This window comes from Lynx rufus, unplaced genomic scaffold (assembly GCF_022079265.1).
Source record: "Lynx rufus isolate CCGP_SWC_20201006 ecotype Redwood Valley unplaced genomic scaffold, mLynRuf1.p SCAF_11, whole genome shotgun sequence".
Lineage (NCBI taxonomy): Eukaryota > Metazoa > Chordata > Mammalia > Carnivora > Felidae > Lynx > Lynx rufus.
The window spans coordinates 56,801,490-56,824,441 of NW_025814825.1; the positions used below are offsets into that span (position 1 = coordinate 56,801,490).

At 43.5% G+C, this 22,952-nt stretch overlaps 1 protein-coding gene across 4 annotated transcripts; it reads left to right on the plus strand.

Annotated features, from left to right (window-relative positions):
- The first annotated feature begins 1,293 nt into the window (after positions 1-1,293).
- On the plus strand, positions 1,294-22,952 carry DENND10 (DENN domain containing 10). Of its 4 annotated transcripts, none has more exons than XM_047073515.1 (9): positions 1,294-1,373; positions 3,890-4,086; positions 6,912-6,991; positions 10,842-10,990; positions 12,214-12,325; positions 14,273-14,373; positions 16,354-16,461; positions 18,977-19,071; positions 21,560-22,952. In XM_047073515.1, the coding sequence occupies exons 1-9, from the start codon at positions 1,319-1,321 to the stop codon at positions 21,734-21,736; spliced, it is 1,074 nt and encodes a 357-aa protein (XP_046929471.1). In that variant the 5' UTR covers positions 1,294-1,318; the 3' UTR covers positions 21,737-22,952. The 4 variants fall into 4 exon arrangements, with proteins under 4 accessions (XP_046929471.1, XP_046929470.1, XP_046929473.1 ...); XM_047073514.1 differs by having other exon boundaries at positions 1,319-1,482; positions 3,870-4,086; XM_047073517.1 differs by lacking the exon at positions 1,294-1,373 and adding an exon at positions 1,382-1,474.

Below are 22,952 nucleotides of genomic sequence, written 5' to 3' on the forward strand. Positions count from 1 at the left end.
GCCCGTAGCATTCTGTTTCAGGAGTCATGTGGATGCAACAGGATCATGACCTGAGCCAAAATCAAGAGTCAGAGGCTTAACTGACTGAGCTACCCAGGCACCCCATGTAATGCTTTATTTCTTAAACTGGGGGATAACCACCTCTTTTCCTTAAATTAGCATTTATGTATATATGTAACAATTGGTGTATATATATATAATATTTTATATTAAATAGTTGAAAATGTACGTCAAGTGAGATGGAGATGGTATGATATTCCTGTAGATACCAAAGACCCTCCCTAATTAGTTTTGTGAGGTTTGGGGTTGGAGGCACAGAAGATCCATGAGGAGGGATCCTGGAGCTACACAAACTGCCTGGCTCCTTCTCAACATGCCTATCTCTGTCTAAATATCTCTTCCTTGAGGAGCCTTCCTTGACACCTATTTTAAAGCAGTACATCCCCTCCACTTTCTAACACACTCCACTATGTTATTGCAACGGGCTTATCACTCTAGGCTGTTTTGTATTATTTTACTCAGCAATTGTCTGTCTCCCTCCACTAGAATGCTCTATCTTGTTCAACACTATATTCCCAAAGCTTTTTCAAATCTTCCGGGTTTTTTGTTTTGTTTTGTTTTGGTTTTGTTTGTTTTGTTTTGGGGATGGATAGATGAATAGATGGATGGATGGATGAATGAGTGGATGGATGGATGGGTGGGTGGGTGGATGGATGGAGACCGTTCCTCCATCCTCATGACTCCTCTTTTTAGCCGGCCTGGAGGGCAGAGGTAGAATGAGAAAAGACTGAGGCGGGGAGGGAAGATTGGAGTGGGTTGAAGAGAGGGCTTATGAAGATTGGATTAGAGGAATTGAGGAAAAATGCCCAGGCTGAGTTTTCCGAGCTTGAAGAGCTGAGGGCTGGGGCTCCTGGGTGGCTCAGGCGGTTGAGTGTCTGACTTGGGTTCAGGTCATGATCTCATGGTTTGTGAGTTCAAGCCCCGCGGGCTCTGCGCTGACAGCTCGGAGCCTGGAGCCTGCTTCGGATTCTGTGTCTCCCTCTCTCCCTGCCCCTCCCGTGCCTGTGCTCTGTCTCTCTCTCTGTCTCTCTCAAAAATAAATAACAACAACAAAAAAAAAAATTAAAAAAAAAAAGATGTGAGGGCTGAAGGTGGGTGGGGGGGCAGGAAGTCAGGGCGAGCGGGACTCAAGCGGGGCCAGAGGGAGAGGCGGGGCCTTGATTGAGGGTGGGGCCGGATGGTGGGCGTGTCCCGGAGGAGGGGCGGGGCCTGCGAGCGGATTGTTGGGAGCGGCGCGCTGCGGCGGCGGCGGCGGAAAATGGCTGCTGCGGAGGCGGCGGACACTCAGCTGATGCTCGGAGTCGGGCTGATCGGTGAGGACGAAGGCGCCCTGCCCCGCAGTCCCGCGCCCCAGTTCGGCCTCCGCCTGGGCCCGGGGTGGCCTCTGCTCCCGCGGTCCCCGGCGCCGCCTGCGGTGAGGAGGTCGCGGCCCCTTCTCTGTTGGGCCGGGGCGGGGGGCTGCGGGGCGCGGGGGACCCGGCCAGCCGCCCTGGGCGGGTCCGCCTGTAGCCTCGCGTGGGACCCGTCCGGGCGGGGCAGCAGGGCGGAGGGACCCCGGGCCTCCTGCCGGACGCCCCATGATGCACAGAAGCCCGGACGTCGAGGGTGACGGAGCTCCGGCGGCTGCGAGGGGCCGCTGCACAGGCGGGGCAGGGGCTGGGCCGAGAGCGCGTAGAGGGCGGTGCGGGGTGGGGGGAGGCGGCGGGGCAGACCTCGGAGTGCGCGGGAGGCACGCGTGACTGCCTGCCCGGCGTCCGGCTGGCCCCGATAACGTGATTGAGCAGTTCGAGTCACCGTGACCAACTGTGCCAGCCCCGAGTGCTTAGCATTATGCATGAATTATCTCCCGTTAAACTACCACGGCTCCAGGGGGTGTGGGTAATGTTTGGTGACCACATTTCGGAGAAGCAGATGGAGGCCCAGGGTGTGCTTTGCGCACGGACGCGTGCTAGGAAGCGGCGGAGCCAGGGTTGGGAACCTTGCGGTCTAGCCGCAGAGCCCCAACTCACACCAGTGGAGGAATCCTGTATCATGTGATAGAGCTCAGGCACGTAGCCGGCGTGTCTACACAATCATGTATGGCGGGATCCCGGTTAGATTTGAGGAATTGGTGGTTGAGGAAGTACGTTGGGATCTTTGGGTGTGCCTGAGCCGTGTGCAGTGTCTCAGGGTTGGGTGTTTCAAGGAACCATTCATCCCATTGGCGGCCGCGGGTTGCTTGAATGAACGTCTGTCGGTTCCCTGCGTGCCGTTGACCTTTGAAGTAATACTCCATTGAGATAACATTCTATTCCTCTAGTGTGGAAGAACGTTGCTTGCGTTTAGCAAAACCGGCCAACTGTGCTGACTATTTCTCAGTGTCTCAAAGGAGTGCATTTATCTGGGAATGGCTTCCTGTGTTTCCTTTTTTATTTCCCCTGTATTTATTTCTAATGTGGTTTTAGAACTGCTTCAAAACAAAACCTAAGTACTACAAGCATCTTAGTCCCGCTTGAAGGTACTTGTGAATAAGGTTAGGTTAAATTCTGACTTTATCTGGTAACGGCAAAGACGAAGATGACTTACAATCATATTTTCAATTCAGATTTTTATTTTTCGTATGGAAACGGATTAAAAAGGAATTTGCTTCAAAATAATGGGGGAGGGGGAACATTAGAAACAAGGAGGGACCAGGTGTTGATTATTGCTGGAGCTGAATGATGGAGACGGGAATTCATTTTTTTATGAGCTTGATATTTTCCATAACAAAAATCTGCATCCATACTGCTATGCACAGTAACTGTTTTTCTAAAGCTTAGGCTAGGTTATTGAGGTGTTTACTGTGATGAGGAAACTACATTATGTGACAGGATAACCATTATTATTATTACTATTGTTATTACATTATTATTATTATTACTATTACAATGTTAAATGTAGAATTTATACAATCAGTATATAACATGATTTAAAAGAAATTTCACCATTTTTTTCATTTCCAGTTTTGTTTTTGACAAACACTTCCTGTGTATTTATTAAAGATCCTTCTAACTGATAAAAATGTAATGCTGAGGGGGCACCTGGGGGGCTCGGTTGGTTAAGTGACCAACTCAGGTCATAATCTCAAGGTTCGTGAGATTGAGCCCCACATTGGGCTCTCCACTGACAACTTGGAGCCTGCTTGAGACCCTCTCTCTCCTTCTCTCTCTGCCCCTCCCCTGCTCTCACTCTGTCTTCTCTTTGCTCTCTCAAAATAAATAAACTTTAAAAAATTAAAAATTAAAATTTAATTTTAATTAAAATTAAAACAAAACATAATGCTGAGTTTATGAATTCGTGTGGGAAGAGATAGGAAAGAACTCTGCCAAATTTAAGGCTCAGATTTTCTTTTCCTTAAAATTTTTTAATGTTTATTTATTTTTGAGAGAGGGAGAGAGACAGAGCATGAGCAGGGGAGGGGCAGAGAGAGAGGGAGACACAGAATCCGAAGCAGACTCCAGGCTCTGAGCTGTCAGCAAGAGCCCGACGCGGGGCTCGAACTCAGGAACCATGAGACCACGACCTGAGCCAATGTCGGATGCTTAACTGACTGAGCCACCCAGGTGCCCCTTAAGTTTTCATTCATGATTTGTTGTAAAAGGTTTTTACTCAGGTGGCCTAAAAGTCAAGATCAGGAGAGCTGCATAATTTGACCAGCAGAGGTGGATGGGAATTTGGGGTCACACATGCTCCGGGATGCTTTGTAAAATGGGATGTGAAAACTGATTCCACTAAGTGCTTCTGAGTAACCAATCAATTCACTTCCTTGCTGCTGTTTGACATTCTCACAGTGACCATCTTTCCACCGTAGAAAAGGACACAAATGGAGAAGTTCTGTGGGTGTGGTGTTATCCTTCCACGACAGCTACTTTAAGGAATTTACTGCTGAGAAAATGCTGCCTTACAGATGAAAACAAACTTCTCCATCCCTTCGTCTTTGGTCAGTACAGAAGAACATGGTTTTATATCACAACAGTTGAAGTTCCAGATTCTTCAGTTTTGATAAAGGTATGACTGCATGAAGGTCTAACAACCAAAAATATTTAAAGTGACTTAACATTATTCCAGTGACTCTTAGCTTTAGATATTATCGCTCACAATACGCTTTTGAAAAATACCAGATATGCTTTTCACTGGGAATGTCCCCTTTCAAATTTCACTCTTATTCATTCTATGAATATTGGTTGGTGTACATTCTATTGACTGACCCTATGGCTGGTGTAGTGAAGTCCTTTCTGGGTTATACTCTGATGGAGTAGAAATGTAGACGTGCAAAGTCGTGACCGATTAAAAGTGGAAAGAAGCATTTGTCCATAATTAAAAACCATTTTAAGTTTTTTTTTTTTTTCCTTAAATTTATTTATTTTGAGAGAGATTGAGCAGGGGATGGGCAGAGAGAGAACCTCAAGCAGGCTCCACACTGTCAGCGCTGAGCCCAGTGCGGGGCTCAAACTCAAACCATGAGATCATGACCTGAGCCACGATCAAGAGTCGGACACTTAACCAACTGAGCCACCCAGGCGCCCCTAAGTTTGTTTGTTTGTTTGTTTTAAGTTTATTTGTTTTGAGAGAGAGAGACAGAGCATGGGAGGGGTAGAGAGAAGGGGAGAGAGAGAATCCCAAGCAGCCTCTGCACTTAGTGCAGAGCCTGACATGGGGATGGAACCCACAGACCACAAGGTCATGATCTGATCCGAAGTCAAGAGCCAGAAGCTCAACTGACTGAGCCACCCAGGCGCCCCAAAAACTATTCTAAAAGATAAAATTATCCTTGGGATGCCTGGGTGGCTCAGTTGGTTGAGTGTCCGACTTTGGCTCAGGTCATGATCTCACACCTCAGTGGCTTCAGGTCTTGTGTCGGGCTCTGTGCTGACAGCCCAGAGCCTGGAGCCGGCTTCAGATTCTGTGTCTCCATCTCTCCTTCTGTGTCTCCCTCCCCTCCCCGCTCAAAAATAAATAAATATTAAAAAAAATTTTTTTTTAACTTCATTTAAAAAAAATTTTTTTTTAACGTTTTATTCATTTTTGAGACAGAGAGAGAGAGAGAGCATGAACGGGGGAGGGGCAGAGAGCGAGGGAGGCACAGAATCGGAAGCAGGCTCCAGGCTCCGAGCCATCAGCCCAGAGCCTGACGCGGGGCTCGAACTCTCGGACCGCGAGATCGTGACCTGAGCTGAAGTCGGACGCTTAACCGACTGAGCCACCCAGGCGCACCTATTTTTTATTTTCTTAAATTTGCATCCAAATTAGTTAGCATATAGTGAAGCAATGATTTCAGGAATAGATTCCTTAATGCCCCTTACCCCAAAAAAATTTTTAAAGATAAAATTATCCTTGATATAATTAAAACTTTTTTTCATTTGTTTATGGATGGTAAGGATATGTTAGGAATAGAAAGGAGAATTAAGGAAACATGTATTAAGTAGGCTTTTGTGTGTGTGTCATTTGATATGAACAGTATCAATGTGACATGTTGGAAACCAGTATGTGGTCACTGTGGGCTTTTCTAATTCCAAGTAACCAGCAGGGTTTTGTTTTTTTTTTTTTTTTTTCAAATAAAGAAATACTGGAAAGTGACGAAGCTCCTGGTGTGTGCCTGTGTGGGGACTTCTTTTACCATCTAGGGCTACTTTTATAGCCAATAATCATGAACCATGTCCAAGATATCAATTTAAGTTTAAGGAGTTACTTTTAAAATAACAAGAAGGCAACAGTTTAAAACTGTTAGAGGTTTAAAACAAAACAGATTCATAATTAGAAAATGTAAATTTGCAAAAAGATAGTTTTCAATGTGTTATAAAATCTTTGGTTTATGTTCATTAAGTTCTTGCTGAAAAGTCTTGATGTGTTGAATAGGTTTATCTGTGTTTTGTTCCATAGAATGCCAATAGCAGCAACATCGATTTCAAATCTGCTTTTCAGATTTGAAAAATGACAAGATTTAGAGGTAGTTCTTATACTTAAGAATATGATTTCTTTTTTAAAATTTTTTTTTTTTTCAACGTTTATTTATTTTTGGGACAGAGAGAGAGCATGAACGGGGGAGGGGCAGACACAGGGAGGGAGACACAGAATCGGAAACAGGCTCCAGGCTCTGAGCCGTCAGCCCAGAGCCTGACGCGGGGCTCGAACTCACGGACCGCAAGATCGCGACCTGGCTGAAGTCGGACGCTTAACCGACTGCGCCACCCAGGCGCCCCAAGAATATGATTTCTAAAAATGTATTTCTTAAATGCTTTGCCTTTTATAAAGTGCTGAATTTTATCTCATTAATGGGAATAATAGGTATATGATTAGAAGAAATTTATGTTTATAATAATAGAGGAGTATAGACAAATGAAGCTTATTGTTACAGTGTGCTTTCTACAGAGATTATATGGCATTCTGTAGAGCATTGACTATTTCAGGAACTGTGTGATCTTACTGTGTGTATTTTTGTTGTTTTGTATCCTCTTTCATTAATTAAGAGTTGATAAATTGGTAGATCTGATATGACATTTCTAATTCTGCTTTGATGAGGTTAGAGTACTTTAAATGAAAACTCACATTTTTGATATTTGAAATATATTTGTGTTTTTGAAAAGGTGTTAACTCTAAAAGTACTACATTCTTATCTAAGAAATGAAATATATAGGTATAAATAAGTACATATCTTTTATATGTGTGTATATAAACATAAAAGTATAAACAAGGAAGTGAGAACTTGGTTACGTTTTGATCTTTTCTTTTTAATGCTGTTATGTCTTGTACAAGAGGTTTGCTAGAATGTAGTAATAAAATTTAAATCTGTGAAAGTGTCTTTAAAAAGTATACTTTTTGTTTCTTTTGGACAGGTGACTCATTTTTCTATTGTTCTGACCGCCAAAGATTTTAATCCAGAGAAATATGCCGCCTTCACTAGGATATTGTGTAGGTCTGTATGAAAACTGTATTAAATGCTATCCTACAAAAATGAAGATCTTGCTCGGTAGTTACATAGCAGATTTCTACACGGAGGAAGCAAATTTCAGCCCTCTGCTTCCCCAACTTAATCTTTACTGGCCCTCTGGAAACTTCTGTAAGAGGAACTTTCTCTTCTGCTTTTATGACACTGCTCTTATTTGGGAAAATGGTAGAAGGGAGGAGGAAAAGCAATTTACACAACCATTGTAGTTCTTGGGTATTTGAGTCACTTGCTACTTTTGGCCTGACAGCTTCTGCTCACTTCCAATCTAGAACTTTCCTTAGCAGGACGGATAAATTAAGTGCTGGCGAAGTGGTAAGCTAGTTTATACGTGTCAAGGTCTGTGTGGGGGAGTCATTTTGGGGAAAGTTAATGAGCATTTTGAATTCTGCAAAAACGCAGGAAGATACTTCTTAGCTGGAATGCTGGGAAGCTGAGAATCTGATTAATTGGTTAATAGTGATTCAGGTAAACTTCTTTGGTTTCATCCCAGCTGTTGAAAAATTTTATGTAAAATATACCAGTTTGCTTTCTTGCCTTGGTGAGTGTATATAGTGGAGTTAATCAAACCTTTCTTGTATGTTGGGGAAATTAGTTTTTTCCTCAATCAGGGCTTTGACAGGGTTTTAGATTTTTTTTTTTTTTTTAATATTGTTGTTACTAGATAGAATTGTAATTCTAGAGGTTATGTATTACAACATCAGCCCTCAGGCTTATGCTCGGTAAGTTGTTTTAGATGGGGTGGGGGGCAAAGGGAGTTGTTTTTGTGTTCCTCGCTATAAGCCTGATGAATGGTTGCTTTTTTGCCATTTTTATGTGTACACACACATGCTATCTATCTCTGGCTCTCTATGTCTATATGTCTATATCCATAACTATATCTATATCTATATATCTATATCTACATGTAGTAGAAGACTACTTTCTAATTACTTAAGGGTTTCAGGTAGATTGTATTTTGACAGAATGAAGTTTTACTGTTTTGCAGCCAGCTATGATAAGAAAACCTTTTTGCTCTCTTAAGATAAGTTCCAGGTATATGGTTCATTGTGGAATATAAACAGTTGTCTGCTACCATGGCACTGACACAAAGGGAGATTATTGTGAGAAGAGACGCTATGTAGAAGCCATGAGCTAAAAACACCGTAAAGCTGCTTTTGAACAAACGTTGGACTCCCATTTCATTTGACTGAGTCAGGGTTAGGTTTCCCAGTGAATTCACTGGGAAATATTCTTGGGCTCAAAATTTAAGATTGCTTTAGATTCCACTTCCTGCCCGGGAGGAAGCTGGAAGGTTCCTCAGCTTCTGTAGTGCCATGGCATTGTTCTGGACTCTTCTCCTGTCACAGTTTAGGAGAAATGAGGACTGAGAGCTATTGGCAGCCATCTCTTCTGCCCCCTGCACCTTACTGCACTTACCCTTGCATGTGTACATACCCATATGCTCTTGCACACGCACACACTCCCTCTCCCCACTAACACATGTCTGTGTGCACAAGTACATAGACCAACACTTTTCGATGCTGCTGCTTACCATGGAGGTGCTCCCTTCTGTTTCTGGGGAGGGGACAGGCAGGCGTGCCTTCCATAGCACGCTGCTCACAGTGGCAGCGGAAGCCCACACGAGGGGGTTCGTTCCCTGTGTGGGATCCAGGTCATTTGCCACGACCCCCTTCATCTTCTGGAGCCTCCAGCTAGTGGCCGTGATAGAGAGCCAGGGTTTCACTTGGAACCAGTTGTCCGGGCCAGGTGTGACAGCCTCTGGCTGTCCCATCTGAGTAAGGTCCCCTGGGTTGCACTTTGTGGTTTTCCTATGGAATGATTTGGGGGGATCCTTCCTTCTGTCAGTAGTTCATCGCCCAGGGTTGTTATGGAAAAAGTGATCTTATCCTACTACCCTTCCTGTGTTTCTCTTTTCCATTACTGTATATTGTTTCTATTTCACAGGTTTTTTTTTTTTTTTAAGTTTATTTATTTATTTTGAGAAAGAGAGAGACTGAGTGTGTGTGTGTGCACGCATACACACGTGAGCAAGGGAGGGGCAGAGAGAGGGAGAGAGGGAATCCCAAGCAGGCTCCACACTGACAGTGTGGCCTGATGCAGGGCTCCAGTTCACGAACAGTGAGATCATGACATAGGCAGAAATCAAGAGTCGGACACTTAACTGACTGAGCCACTCAGGTGCCCGTCTATTTTACAGTTTTAATGGTATATTGTTTGTTTGTTTGGTGGTGGTAATGTAAGCACACAGGAAACAAATACAGACAATACAGAAGGGTATACAGTGAAAACTAGGTCCCTTCCTCTCCCTATTCCTAGCCTTCAAATCTGCCTCCCGACCCCCACCCCGGGGCACTCCTGGAGCTGTTTTCTTTGTATCATACCGGAGATATTTTCTCCATATAGAAGCATGTGTATGAGTTCATGGGTTTGACTATTTTACACGTAGGATAGCTTACCATATTCATTGTTCTCTACCTCTTTCCCTCAATTGTGCACTGAAGTAATTTAAAAACACTGACTGGCTAGTAGTTACAACACTTGCTTTTCTCACTTAACCTACAATAAATACAGTTTCAAGTGATCTATTTTATTTTAAAAAATTTTTTTAATCTTTTTTTTTTTAATGTTTATTTTTGAGAGAGAGATAGAGCATGTGTGGGTTAGGGGAAGAGAGAGAGATGGAGAGAGAGAATCCCAAGCAGGCTCCACACTGTCAGCACAGAGCCCAACGAGGGGCTCAGACTCACGAACCATGAGATCATGATCTGAACCGAAACTGAGAGTCAGACGCTTAACTGACTGAGCTACCCAGGTATCCCTCAAATGATCTGTTTTAAACAATAATTTTATTTTCTTTCCAGTTTTTTAATCCATTTAGCTACTAAAAGGCTCAAGTAGGCCCAGTCCTGCTTCTCATGCAAAATTTAGATTTAGTTACTCACAGGAAGAGATTTCAGGGGAAGAGACTGATTTCACATGTGAGCTATAAATGTAGGCAGTTTCCTGTCAGTGTTTTCTGGAACTTGATGATGAATATATCTAGTGTATACTTACACCAGAAACTTAAAGGAGTTTGATTTCTTAATTATCTAAATATAGTTACCTCTGGGAACTCTGATAATAAATATAGGTTCTATAATTACTGTTTTCTCTGTGAACAATGTGTAAAACTCCTTTCTTGTCAAAGGAAATCCCAGCAATAATAGAGTCCTTATGACTAGAAGCACCATTTGTGAATATAAGACAGATAAAAATGCAATATTTTTTTTTAAGAATAGTGGGCCCTCAGGGGCGCCTGGGTGGTGCAGTTGGTTAAGCATCTCAGCTCAGATCATGATCTCATGGGTTCGTGAGTTCAAGCCCCACATCAGGCTGTGTGCTGATGGTGTGGAGCCTGCTTGGGATTCTGTCTCTCCTTCTTTCTGCCCCTCTCTGACTTGTGCGGGTGTGCACATGCTCTCTCTCTCTCTCTCAAAATAAATAAACTTAAGAAATAAAACTTAGGGAAAAAAAGAAAAGAGAAATGAGTCCTTAGAAAGTCCTTAGCTTACTCTCCTGCTCCAGTGGGCTATAGAGATGGAAGGAGAAAGCCAGCTTGAGGGAGTTGTTGGAGGTCTCTTGAATGGTTGTTTTTTTCAATACATTATCGAATTAAATTATAGAAGTAATCATGTCATAAAAAGTTTCAGGCACTCAGAAGCGTTATCAGCAGGTTGACTTAGATTTTTTAGGAAGTACCCATACCCAGCCTTGGGCGCATTGCTCTGTGTGGTTCATGCTATATAAAAGCATGGTTGTTTTTTGTCTTTTCTTACAGAATGTACCTGAAACATGGGAGCCCAGTTAAAATGATGGAGAGTTATATTGCAGTACTCACAAAGGGGATATGCCAGAGTGAAGAAAATGGCTCTTTCCTTAGCAAGGATTTTGATGCCCGAAAGGCTTATCTTGCAGGCTCCATCAAAGGTAAACACACACACACGCACACACACCCCACAAAACAAAAACCCGTCCCGGATGGTTCCATCCCAACAACAAGATCCCCAAGCCAAGGGCAATCCTCATTGTACTCTAAGATTCCATCTTTCTGTATATTTTCATCTATGTAATATTTATTTGCTATACAGAAGGGTAGTTCAACTTCTACATTGCCTTATTTGATTAGAATTCTGTTGTAGGAAAGCAGATTTTTGTGGTGGCCCTTTCCACACGATTCTGACTGTTCATAATACAGAAATGTTCTTTTGTGGGTAAGCTGAATTTCACAGCTTGAGTGTCTGCCGACTTCCATAGTTTTTCTTTCCTTACATTTTAGCAGTTACTTCCTCCATGTGGAAAGCTCAGGCCCCTGACCCAGAGTTCCTCTTCTAACTCTCTGCCTTCCTCTCCCAACTGGAAAATCCAAAACAGCAGTGCAGGGCTAAGCCACAGATTTCAGGGTCCTTAAAAGGGAGGAAAGGGGAAATGCTGGCCTTCACTCTTGTCCTCCTACAGCGCCTGTCTTAGCTCTTGAACCTGCTGTTCTATATGGTTTCTAAGCATCCTTGTTGACAGGTTTGTTCAGCTGTCTCAAACAGACTTACATAATGACGTATGTATTGGTGGAGGGGTGGTGTCCATGAACTTTTATTTATCTATTATTAGTTTTGAATGTTTATTTATTTGAGAGAGAGAGAGCCAGTGGGGTTGGGGCAGATAGAGAGAATCCCAAGCAGGCTCTGTACTGTCAGTGTAGAGCCCTATGTGGGGTTCAAACCCACAAACTGTGAGATCATGAACTGAGCCGAAATCAAGAGTCAGTTGCTTAAGCCACTGAGCCACCCAGGTGCTCCAGAGTAAACTTTTTTTTTTTTTTAAACCTAAGGGTGTTTCATGACACAGAAAGATACTGGTTCCCTTCATATCATTTATTCCACTTTCTTTGGGCTCTGGCTTCATCTGTGCATCCAGTGCAGAGTCCCTTGGAGGAGGGTCAGGTTTAGGCTGTCATAGCACCCATCCTAGGGAGCAGATGTCTGGATTTATATGCTCATCCAGTGCATAAGGTGCTTTTTTATTCTCTGTATTGAAAATAATTCTGTATACAGAAAATAAACTCTGCATTTATTGGAAAGAATTCCTTCCAATAAAAATGTTATTTTCTTACATATTATTTAATGCAGTAATATTATAATTTCTTGTGTTTTAAGACATTGTATCTCAGTTTGGAATGGAAACCGTTATCTTACACACAGCACTGATGCTAAAGAAAAGAATTGTCGTCTATCACCCCAAAATAGAAGCTGTCCAGGAGTTCACCAGGTATTATCTCTGGTCATTAAAAAGTAGAGGCTTTGTTGGCAGCTGATTTGGGGCAGTCCGTGTTCCTGTGTGCTCTGTTCTGTTACACATTTGGTATAAATAGAATGTGGTAGGCTGTGGGTGAAATGCTATCTTGGTCTAATGTTTCAGGTGAGCTTTAGTAGTTCAAGGTCACCGAATTTGGGCAGATTCTTCTTTAAATTTAGAAATAAGAATATTTTAGAGCAGGGAGTTTGAACTTTTCCTTGCCAGACCATAAATTTTTTAGGCTTGGAGGCCATAAGTTCTCTGTCCCAACCACCCAACTGCCAGTCGTGCATATGTAAATGAATGAGCATGGCTGTGTTCCAGTAAAACTTTATGTGCAAAGACAGACAGCTGATCCATGGCCATAGTCTCCTGACCCCTGTTTTAAGTAAGTTATTTCTTTTTTTCTTTCACTTTTACCACAGATTTTCTCTTTTTTTAAAAAAAAACATTTATTTATTTTTGGGAGACAGAACACAATTGGGGGAGGGGCAGAGAGAGAGGGAGATACAGAATCTGAAGCAGGCTCCGGGCTGTCAGCGTGGAACCCGACATGGGGCTTGAACACACAGACCACGAGATCATGACCTGAGCCGGAGTCTGATGCTTAACGGACTGAGCCACCCAGGTGCCCCTCTCTTATTTTTATAATAAAGATGTTTTGAAAGTTTTTTCTTTACCAAATCTAACTTGTTCATAGATTCTTTTTTAATTTTTTTTTTCAACGTTTATTTATTTTTGGGACAGAGAGAGACAGAGCATGAACGGGGGAGGGGCAGAGAGAGAGGGAGACACAGAATTGGAAACAGGCTCCAGGCTCTGAGCCATCAGCCCAGAGCCTGACGCGGGGCTTGAACTCATGGACCGCGAGATCGTGACCTGGCTGAAGTCGGACGCTTAACTGACTGCGCCACCCAGGCGCCCCTAGATTCTTTTTTAAAAACAAGAGGACCTAGCTTTTGTGCTTACCATGTGCCAGCTGTTGTATAAATCACCTCAATTGTTAAATTTACTTGTGACACGAACTTTGCAAGGAACTTTGCCTTCTTTTACGGATGAGAAAATTGAGGCTCCAGGAGGCTGACTGGTTAGAAAACGGGAAAAAGAAGGTTTGGTAGTCAGAAGAACTTGGGTTAAAATCCTGGAGGGCGCTTTACTCGCTCTGTGACCGCATCCAGGATACTTAAACTTTCTAAGCCTCCGTCTCTGTATCTGTAAAATGAAGATAACAATGCCCACTTCATAAGCCTGTTGTCAGGACTGGAGATGCTGTGTGTGAAGTACTTGGCGTGTGCCTTGCTCATCGTGTGCGCTCTGGAAGTGAGGACTGCTGTCATTGCGATTGCCACCCAGTCACCCTTTCCCTCTACATCTATGCTTCTGGAACGGGGATGTCCACAGCTTGGGAAACATAGCAGGGCAACAGCGGAGTCACCATACCTCAGTTCAATTCGTCACCTCTCTCTGCAGCAGCTGTTTCACTGGTTTTTTCAAGGAAACTTACTTTGTATAAAAACAAACACAAAGTGGTTTGCAAGTTTGATTGGAACTTTAAACATAGAAATGAGAGACTTCAAAAAAAATGCGTTGCTTGCAGGGCCCCGCTCTGGATTTTACCCTCAGACTCCCTCCGTGGCGGTTTGCGGAGTGAGGCATTTGGAGGAAAACTTCAGAAGTGTTACTCCTTGCCACCACGGAGATGTTTTGAAACTTCACCTTGAGCTTTTTGTAGCTAATCTGGCCCAAAAAAGGCAGAGTTGAAGACATTGCATTACTTTAATTTGAAGCCTGGAGGTCGGGGCACGTGTAGTCTTCATTCTCCCCTCTGCCTCTGACAGCCAGCTCTGTCCTCGGGAGGAAGAGGGAGGAGGGTGCGGGTGCGGGCCAGCAACCATTTGAGTTCTTGTCTTCGTTCCCCAGGACTCTGCCTGCCCTGGTGTGGCATCGACAGGACTGGACCATACTTCATTCCTATGTGCACCTCAGTGCCGAGGAGCTGGAAGCCCTGCGGATGTGCCCAGGTAGACAGTGGGGGTCTCGCAGGAGGAGAGGCTTGGCGTTCACCTGGTTTGGGGGAGGACTTTTTTCTGGCCTTCCCAAAGGGACTACTGATGATGCATTATTTCTTTGGTAAATGCGACCAATTTTTTTTCCTTAAAAATTTTATTTTTTTTCACATTTTATTTTATTTTTTATTTTTATTTTTTAAAATTTACATCCGATTTAGTTAGCATAGAGTATAACAATGATTTCAGGAGTAGACTCCTTAATGCCCCTTACCCATTTAGCCCATCCCCCCTCCCACAACCCCTCCAGTAACCCTCTGTTCTCCATATTTAAGAGTCTCTTCTGTTTTGTCCTCCTCCCTGTTTTTATGTTATTTTTGCTTGCCTTCCCTTATGTTCATCTGTTTTGTCTCTTAAAGTCCTCATAGGAGTGAAGTCATATGATATTTGTCTTTCTCTGACTAATTTTGCTTAGCATAATACTCTCTAGTTCCATCCACGTAGGGGCAAATGGCAAGGTTTCATTCTTTTTGATTGCCAAGTAATACTCCATTGTGTATATATATATATACCACTTCATTATCCATTCATCCATCGATGGACATTTGGGCTCTTTCCATACTTTGGCTATTGTCGATAGTGCTGCTATAAACATGGGGGGGGGTGCATGTGTCTCTTCGAAACAGCACACCTGTATCCCTTAGATAAATACCTAGTAATGCTGTTGCTGGGTCATAAGGTAGTTTTATTTTTAATTTTTTGAGGAATCTCCATACTGTTTTCCAGAGTGGTCGCACCAGCTTGCGTTCCCACCAACAATGCAAAAGAGATCCTCTTTCTGGGCATCCTCGCCAACATCTGTTGTTGCCTGAGTTGTTAATGTTAGCCATTCTGACAGGTGTAAGATGGTATCTCATTGTGGTTTTGATTTGTTTTTCCCTGATGATGAGTAACGTTGAACATTTTTTCATGTGTCAGTTGGCAATCTAGATGTCTTCTTTAGAGAAGTGTCTTTTCATGTCTTTTGCCCAATTCTTCACTGGATTATTTGTTTTTTTGGGTGTTGAGTTTGATAAGTTATTCAATGTTTATTTTTGAGAGAGAGAGTGAGAGAGAGACAGAGTGCGAGCGGGGGAGGGGCAGAGAGAGAGGGAAACACAGAACCCGAAGCAGGCTTCAGGCTCTGAGCTGTCAGCACAGAGCCCGACACAGGGCTTGAACTCACAAGCCATGAGATCATGACCTGAGCCTGATGCTTAACTGACTGAGCCACTGAGGCGCCCTGAGTTCGGTAAGTTCTTTATAGATTATGGATACTAACCCTTTATCTGATATGTCTTTTGAAATATCTTCTCCCGTTCTGTCGGTTGCCTTTTAGTTTTGCCAATTGTTTCCTTCGCTGTGCAGAAGCTTTTTATTTTGATGAGGTCCCAATAGTGAATTGGTCCTCAATTTTTTTTATTTGTTTTTAATTGTATTGCTCTGTGAAATGTGAAAAGTCTGGTAGCTATTTTCTTAACATCAGTTCCAAACTTCTGTTAATTCTTGAGTTGTCCTGATTCCTTTAGCATTTATTTGTATCAGATCTGAAACTGGTGAAAGATGATGCCGTCCCCAGCACGCTGTCCCTGAGAAAGCCGGGTGTGTGGCTGTGGTTGCTTAGAGACAGAGACCTACAGGGGGAACATTGGTCAAGAGAATCCTTGCTGCCTCTACCTCGGCTGTCATTCTTGACCTGAATAGCAGTAACTGAAAAGTAAATGCCTTCTTCTTTGACACCACAATGTAGTTTTGGGGACGTTTTGAGTGGGAAGGGTTTCTTCAGGCAACTGTCAATAATGTAGTCTGAAGAAATGCCAGAGGGTACAGCTGATGTCCCCTGAATAAAGCAGTGAAGAAAAGCAGCTGGTGAACGTTTAGAGTCCATTCTCTTTTGACCCGTTCGCAACAGGATTTGTTCCCATTCCGGTAATGTGGGTCATCTTTGTCATGCAGGTTACATCGCTGGGTTTGTGGACCTGGAGGTGAGCAACAGGTCAGACCTCTATGACGTGTTTGTGAATCTGGCAGATCGGGAGATTACCATTGCCCCACTCGCGAAAGGTTAGTTCTCTCTTGCGCCGTTGATACCAAATGTAAGCCAAGCAGTTATACTTTTTAAAATTAATTTCTTAAAATTTTAATTCCAGTGTAGCTAACATACAGGGTTATGTTTCAGGGGTTCAGTACAGTGATTCAACACTTCCACATGCTACTCAGGGCTCATGAAGATAAGTGTGCGCATAATCTCCTTGATCGGTTTCACCCGTCCTCCCGCCCACCTGAAGCAGTTGTATTTTTTTTTTTTTTTTTTATTTTTGAGAGACAGAGAGAGACAGCATGAGCAGGAGAGGGCAGAGAGAGAGAGAGGGAGACCCAGAATATGAAGCAGGCTCCAGGCTCCGAGCTGTCAGCACAGAACCTGACGCGGGGCTTGAACTCACGAGTCGTGAGATCATGAGCTGAGCTGAAGTCGGACGCTCAACTGACTGAGCCACCCAGGCGCCCCTGAAGTAGTTGTATCTTTAGGCTGATGCTCTAAAACTGGTATTCAAGGGCCTGCTTTGCCCACTGTGCTGAAAGTGGAGAGATTTTCTGTGTCTGGAACATAGCATTTATTCTTACAGGCCCAGCCATGTTAGTAGTACATTCTGGGTGCTTATGCTGTACAGTATATGTTAATAAGATAGTATCTTTTTTTTGTAATGTTTATTTATTTACTATGAGAGAGTAAGCGTGAGTGGGGGAGCAGCAGAGAGAGGGAGAAAGAATCCCAAGCAGTCTCCGTGCAGTCAGCACAGAGCCGGACGTGGGGCTCCGTCATCTGAACCTTTGAGATATGACCTGAACTGAGATCAAGAGTGGACACAACAGACTGAGCCACCCAGGTGCCCCAATAGGATAGTGTCTCTATCTCGTTTCTCAACTTTTCTGTTTAAACAAGCTGTATGAGTTACCTATTGCTGCATAACAAATCACTTTTAAACCTAGTAGTTTAAAACAGCAAATATTGGGGCGCCTGGGTGTCTTGGTCGGTTAAGCGTCCGACTTCGGCTCAGGTCATGATCTCACGGTCTGTGAGTTCGAGCCTCATGTTGGGCTCTGTGCTAACAGTTCAGAGCCTGGAGCCTGCTTCGGATTCTGTATCTTCCTCTCTCTCTCCGCCCCTCTCCTGCTCATGCTCTGTCTCTCTCTCAAAAATAAATAAACATTAAAAAACAAAGATATTCCCAAGGCTTCAGTCATCCAAAGTCTCAGCTTCTAAGCTAACTTTTAGCAGGAGGCCTCACCACCTGGCCTCTCTGTAGGGCAGCTTGAATATTCTCATGACATGACAGCTGGCTTCCCCAAGAGTGAGTGATCCAAGAGACAGAAAGACCACAGTGCCTTTTATGACCTAGTGTCAGAAGTCATATGCCAATTCTTCCATATTCTATTTGTTAGAAGGAAGCCATTAAGTCCAGTCCCCACGTAAGAGAGAGGAAGTAGGCTCCACCTCTTAAAGGACAGAGGATGAAAAAGGGCGTAGAAATTTATTATTGCACAAGGACTGAACATGAATCCTGTGTGGAAAATCTTTTTGAACGACGTGTCAGTAAGCAAAAGGGAATGGAGGTGAGTATTGCCCTTTGTAAAGCCAGAGTGATAGGATACTAGCTGTGGCCAGGGCCACTTATATTGCTGAAGCATTAGGACCAGAAAGGGTGGCCATCTCCTGTCGCCTTCTGTTGCCCCGAGTATATAAGATGAGCTCATCTCAAATCAACACCATTCAAATGGAGTTTGTCCCTTGGAGGGACAAACAGAAATTTCTGTTCATCTTTTTGCTGCAGAAAAGGAGCAGTGTATGTAAATCGTGTGACTTAGGTTGTTTCCTTTGCACATTCTGAGGGTCTTCACACACTGGAATGTTCAGCTGGCTTCTGCAGAACTGATAGGACGCTCTGCTGCTATGGGATCCCCACCAGAAGGTTCCACTTGAATTTTTTTTTTAAATGTTTATTTCTTTTTGAGAGAGAGACAGAGCATGAGTGGGGAAGGGGCAGAGAGAGAGGGAGACACAGAATCCGAAACAGGCTCTAGGTTCTGAGCGGTCAGCACAGAGCCCGACGCGGGGCTCGAACTCAGGAATGTGAGATCATGACCTGAGCCGAAGTGGGACTCTTAACCAACTGAGCCACCCAGGCCCCCGAGTTACACTTGAATTCTTAACCGTAAAGACCTGCGTAGGGAGGTCAGGCTCTTGGCTTAAAATCACAACTTACTTGTAGTCTGTAGTTTTCATTAGGTCTTGTCTAGGAAGAAGAACAAAATTTCTCATCAGGTAGGTGTGAAGGAGAAACCTGGTATTGGCGTGTTTTTATTTTGAACGAAGTATAAATCGTGATTATGCCGTGCCTCCTGGCACGTCCCTTGGAGTGATATCATATTTGCGTTCAGGATGAAGATGGAAATGTGGGCGGTTGTTGGTTGTTTTGAAAATTTCCTCCGTATGATGGTTTACATTTTCAAATAGGCGGCCTGGTTTTTATTATGTAAACTTCTAACTATCTACATAACTTCTGCTTGATCTCCCCAGAGGCCATGACAATGGGCAAACTGCACAAAGAAATTGGTCAGCTGATTGTTCAATCGGCAGAAGATCCGGAGAAGTCAGACGGCCAAGTCATACAGGTAACTCCTCAGTCCGCTGACTTACTGAGAGTTGTGCAGTGGTGGTGCCGGGCAGCGTGTGGCAGAGCTGCCTGGGGTGCGGGGAGCCGTGAGAAGCCGTAGGCAGATGCTGGCACGAGGGTCTGCAGGGTGGCCCTGGTTAGAGGAGCGGGCGGAGGCCCACCGTAGCCAAATAGTTATCAGGCTCTGGGGACAGATACATGCAGGGGGCTGGTGACAGGTGTGACCCCCAGCTGGTCTGGAATGCTTTCCTGAGCGAACGCATTCTGTGCTCTGGCAGAATTTTCACGGAGGAACAACTTTCAAGAGATAGTTGCTGCTGAGGACTAGAGAGAGCGTCTCAGTCTAGCTTCGATGTACTGTGTCCAGAACAGCAGTAGGCAAGCATGTAGTCAGATCCCTGCCAAAGGTAGCAGACTCTGGGCTCACACCCTGCAGGGCTAGCCCCGCTGTGGGGTCTCCCTGTCAAGCTGACCAGAGCTTCCATGTGGATCCTCGCCTCTCCGCTTTCTGGATCGGGATGGCTGGAGAGTTTATTTAAGCCTGTCCCTGTGGTGATGACAGGCCCTCCTGTGCACCGCAGCCTGCCAGCTCCTTTCCTGTCTGCTGCCGGTTTGCATTGCGCCTGTTCCCAGCTCCTTACTCTTCTCCCGGGATACACTTCCACCCTGGCCTCCGGGCCCTGGCTCATCTAGACCCTTGTGTCATCCCGTGGGGGCCAGAGGCCTGGAAGGATTGTCTCCCACTGTCTGTACCTGTGCCACCTCATCAGGGGTGGGGGTGGGGGGGCTCTGATAGGCAGGCCCTACTCATCTGGCTGGACCCGGTTCTTTTTTCCATTTATTCATTCATTTATCCAGAAAATATTTATTGAGCACTGACTATATGTCAGGCATGGGGCAGTAGGGTTGTATTTATTGGAGTAGATGAATAGGAAATAATGTAAGGGCACCTGGGTGGCTCGGTTGGTTAAGTGTCTGACTCTTGATTCCAGTTCAGGTCATGGTCTCGTGTTTGTGAGTTCAAGCCCCACATCGGACTCTGTGCTGGTGGCACAGAGCCTGCTTGGGATTCTCTCTCTTCTCTCTGCACCTCCCCAGATCATGCTCGCTCGCTCTCTCTCTCTCTCTCTCAAAATAAATAAATAAACTTAAAAAAAAGTAAATGCCAGATCATTGTGAGCCATGAGAAATGAATGCTGTGATAGAAACAAACGGTCAAGGTGAAGAATACTAGAGAAGAGATTAGACAGCTCTCTGAGGAGGTGACACGTGAGCTAAAGGTTGAGAGGAGCCACAGGTGTGACAGGAACCCACCAGCAGCACCGTTCTTTCTGTTCAGCGCTGGTGGCCCATCGGCTCAGGCCAGGAAGAGTGGGGGGGGCTCGTCCTGAGAGCTGAGACTCTTCCTTTCCTACCGTGTGGATCATCACTGCCCATCCATCCCTCCATCAACGCTCAAGTAAAAATGCTGGCTCTTTACAACGTTGGTTAACTGTGTAAATATGAGTTTTGTGTTACTGCATTTTTCGTGGACTAAAAGTGATACGCAGGTGACTCAGTATAATGTAGGATGAAATTGCCTGGCATATTCTATTGTATGGGTTTGAAAATATTTGAATTAATGATGTCAGCAAACCAAGAAAAAGACATGACTTTAATGTGAGCTCTCGTGAGTCATCAGCCATGCAAAGGACTGTCGGGAAAGAGGAATACAGCCCATGTGGCAGGTGCTGGGTTACTTATTCCAGGTAGAAGAGGATTTTGGGGGGTGGGGAGATTTGTTCTAAAAACAATACCAGGGTTCCTTAAAAATTCAACATAGGAATACCATAGACCCAGCAATTCTACTGGGTATATTTCAGAAAGAATTGAAAGCAGACACAGATAAGTAATTGTGCACTCAGGTTCACAGCAGCTCTGTAAATAATAGCCAAAAGGTAAAAATAACCCAAATGTCCATCAGTGGATGAATGGATGAACAAAACGTGGTATATGCGTATGGTGGAGTATCATTGAGCCTTAAAAGGCAATGAAGTTCTAACATGTGCTACGACATGTATTAACCTTGAAAACATTATGCTAAGTGAAATAAGCCAGACACAAAAGGACAAATGTGTGATTTCACTTATATGAGGTACCCAGAACCAGGCAGATTCACAGAAGCAAAAGGTAGAATGGTGGTTACCAGGCATTGGAGACAGGGATGGGGAGTTATTGTTTAATGGGTACAAGATTTCAGTTTGGGATGATGAAAAAGTTCTGGAAATGGGTAGTAGTCATAAAACACTGAATGTACTTGTTGTCACTTAAAAATGGCTAAAATGGCAAAAACATGGTGTTGGTTTTTCTGTTTTAAGTTTGTTTCATTTTTTGTAATGCATAAATAATTTGATAAACTTAAAAAATAGGAAGAATTCTCTCCAAATGCAGCAAAAATTCATATTTTTTGATGCTAACTTATGGCATATTTTCTTGTTCCATTAAAGGATATTTCTCTAAAAACTAGAGAAATCTTCACCCACCTGGAACCATTTTCAGAAGTTTCTGGTGATGGAGAAAAGCTAGTTCTCAATTTTGAGGCACTAAAGCAAAGACGATTTCCACCAGCAACAGAAAACTTCCTTTACCATCTAGCAGCAGCTGAGCAAATGCTGAAAATCTGACTGTGTGACAGCATATCCCTGATGAATGATAGAAAGTTCTCTCACCATGGTTATCCACTGTGTAAAATACTGAAAATAGCACAGAAAATGTTCTATTTTTAATGATTTATGTGAAAGTGTTGAGATTTGACCTGAAAAAGCCCTAAAACACGTATGAAAACATTTCCGATGTCCTCCTGGTCAGATTCATGCCTGCGGTCAGGGTCAGACCAAGTGCTGCAACTACCACGTATGACGTGAGCAACGACGTGGTGTCCCGGCGTAAGAGAAAAAAAAGCTCTGCCAAGTTTTAGTGCAAATCACAGCAAACCCGAAAGCCTTCATTATTATCAGTTCCACTTGTCCCGTTGCGTAGCCACAAACGAATGGCTTACTTTCAGAAAGCTGCCTGTAATTTTGCTTTGTATTCTTCTAGGAAGAACTTTTATTCCTCATGAGGAACTCTACTTTCTGAGCCAAACTACTAAGTTTTCTGCAGAACTGTCCAGAAGATCATTCAAAAAAGATCCTGCAGTTGCACTTTCTTGTAAAAGAAAAGAATTCTTTTTCTTGGCCTTTAAACATTTTTGCCTATATTATGAGGATTTTGCATAGATTTTATACTTGAGTAGACAACTTTAATAATCCATATTTATATTGTCACAGAAGTAAGCACTTGGCAAACTTAAGCCATTAGTACTCTTTAATTAACCCTGTTGCTAGCAATATTCTTTTGAAAAAGATGCCAGTCCTTATATGATAGAGCAAAAATAAGCCCATTTTGGATATAAATGTCGGTATGAAGAAAATAGCAACTTTACATAATTACAAAGGCTAAGACTGGAGAGTGTCTTCATACTTCAGTGAAAGTAATTTGGCCACACTGGAAAGTATTCTTGTTCAGCTTATGTACCTTTTTCATAATTGGAGGCCTAAAAGTTGCAAAATAAGCATAGAGGTCTAAATTATATATTTGTTATGTATTCATATTAATTATGAACAATTATTTTACACTCACTACTGTTGTCCTTAGAAATCTTACCCAGAAAAACAGTTGCAAAAAAATCTTGTCTTTATTAGATCTTTCATTTATTCTTTGTGTTAGACATTTGTTAAGTAAAAATAAAAAATAGCCTTTTCCCCTCCCTCCTTGGGTGGGGACAGGGAGGATCTGGAATGAGATGATGTTTACTAAGGCAAGCAATTGAAAATTAAATCTGCACTTTATGAAAACGAA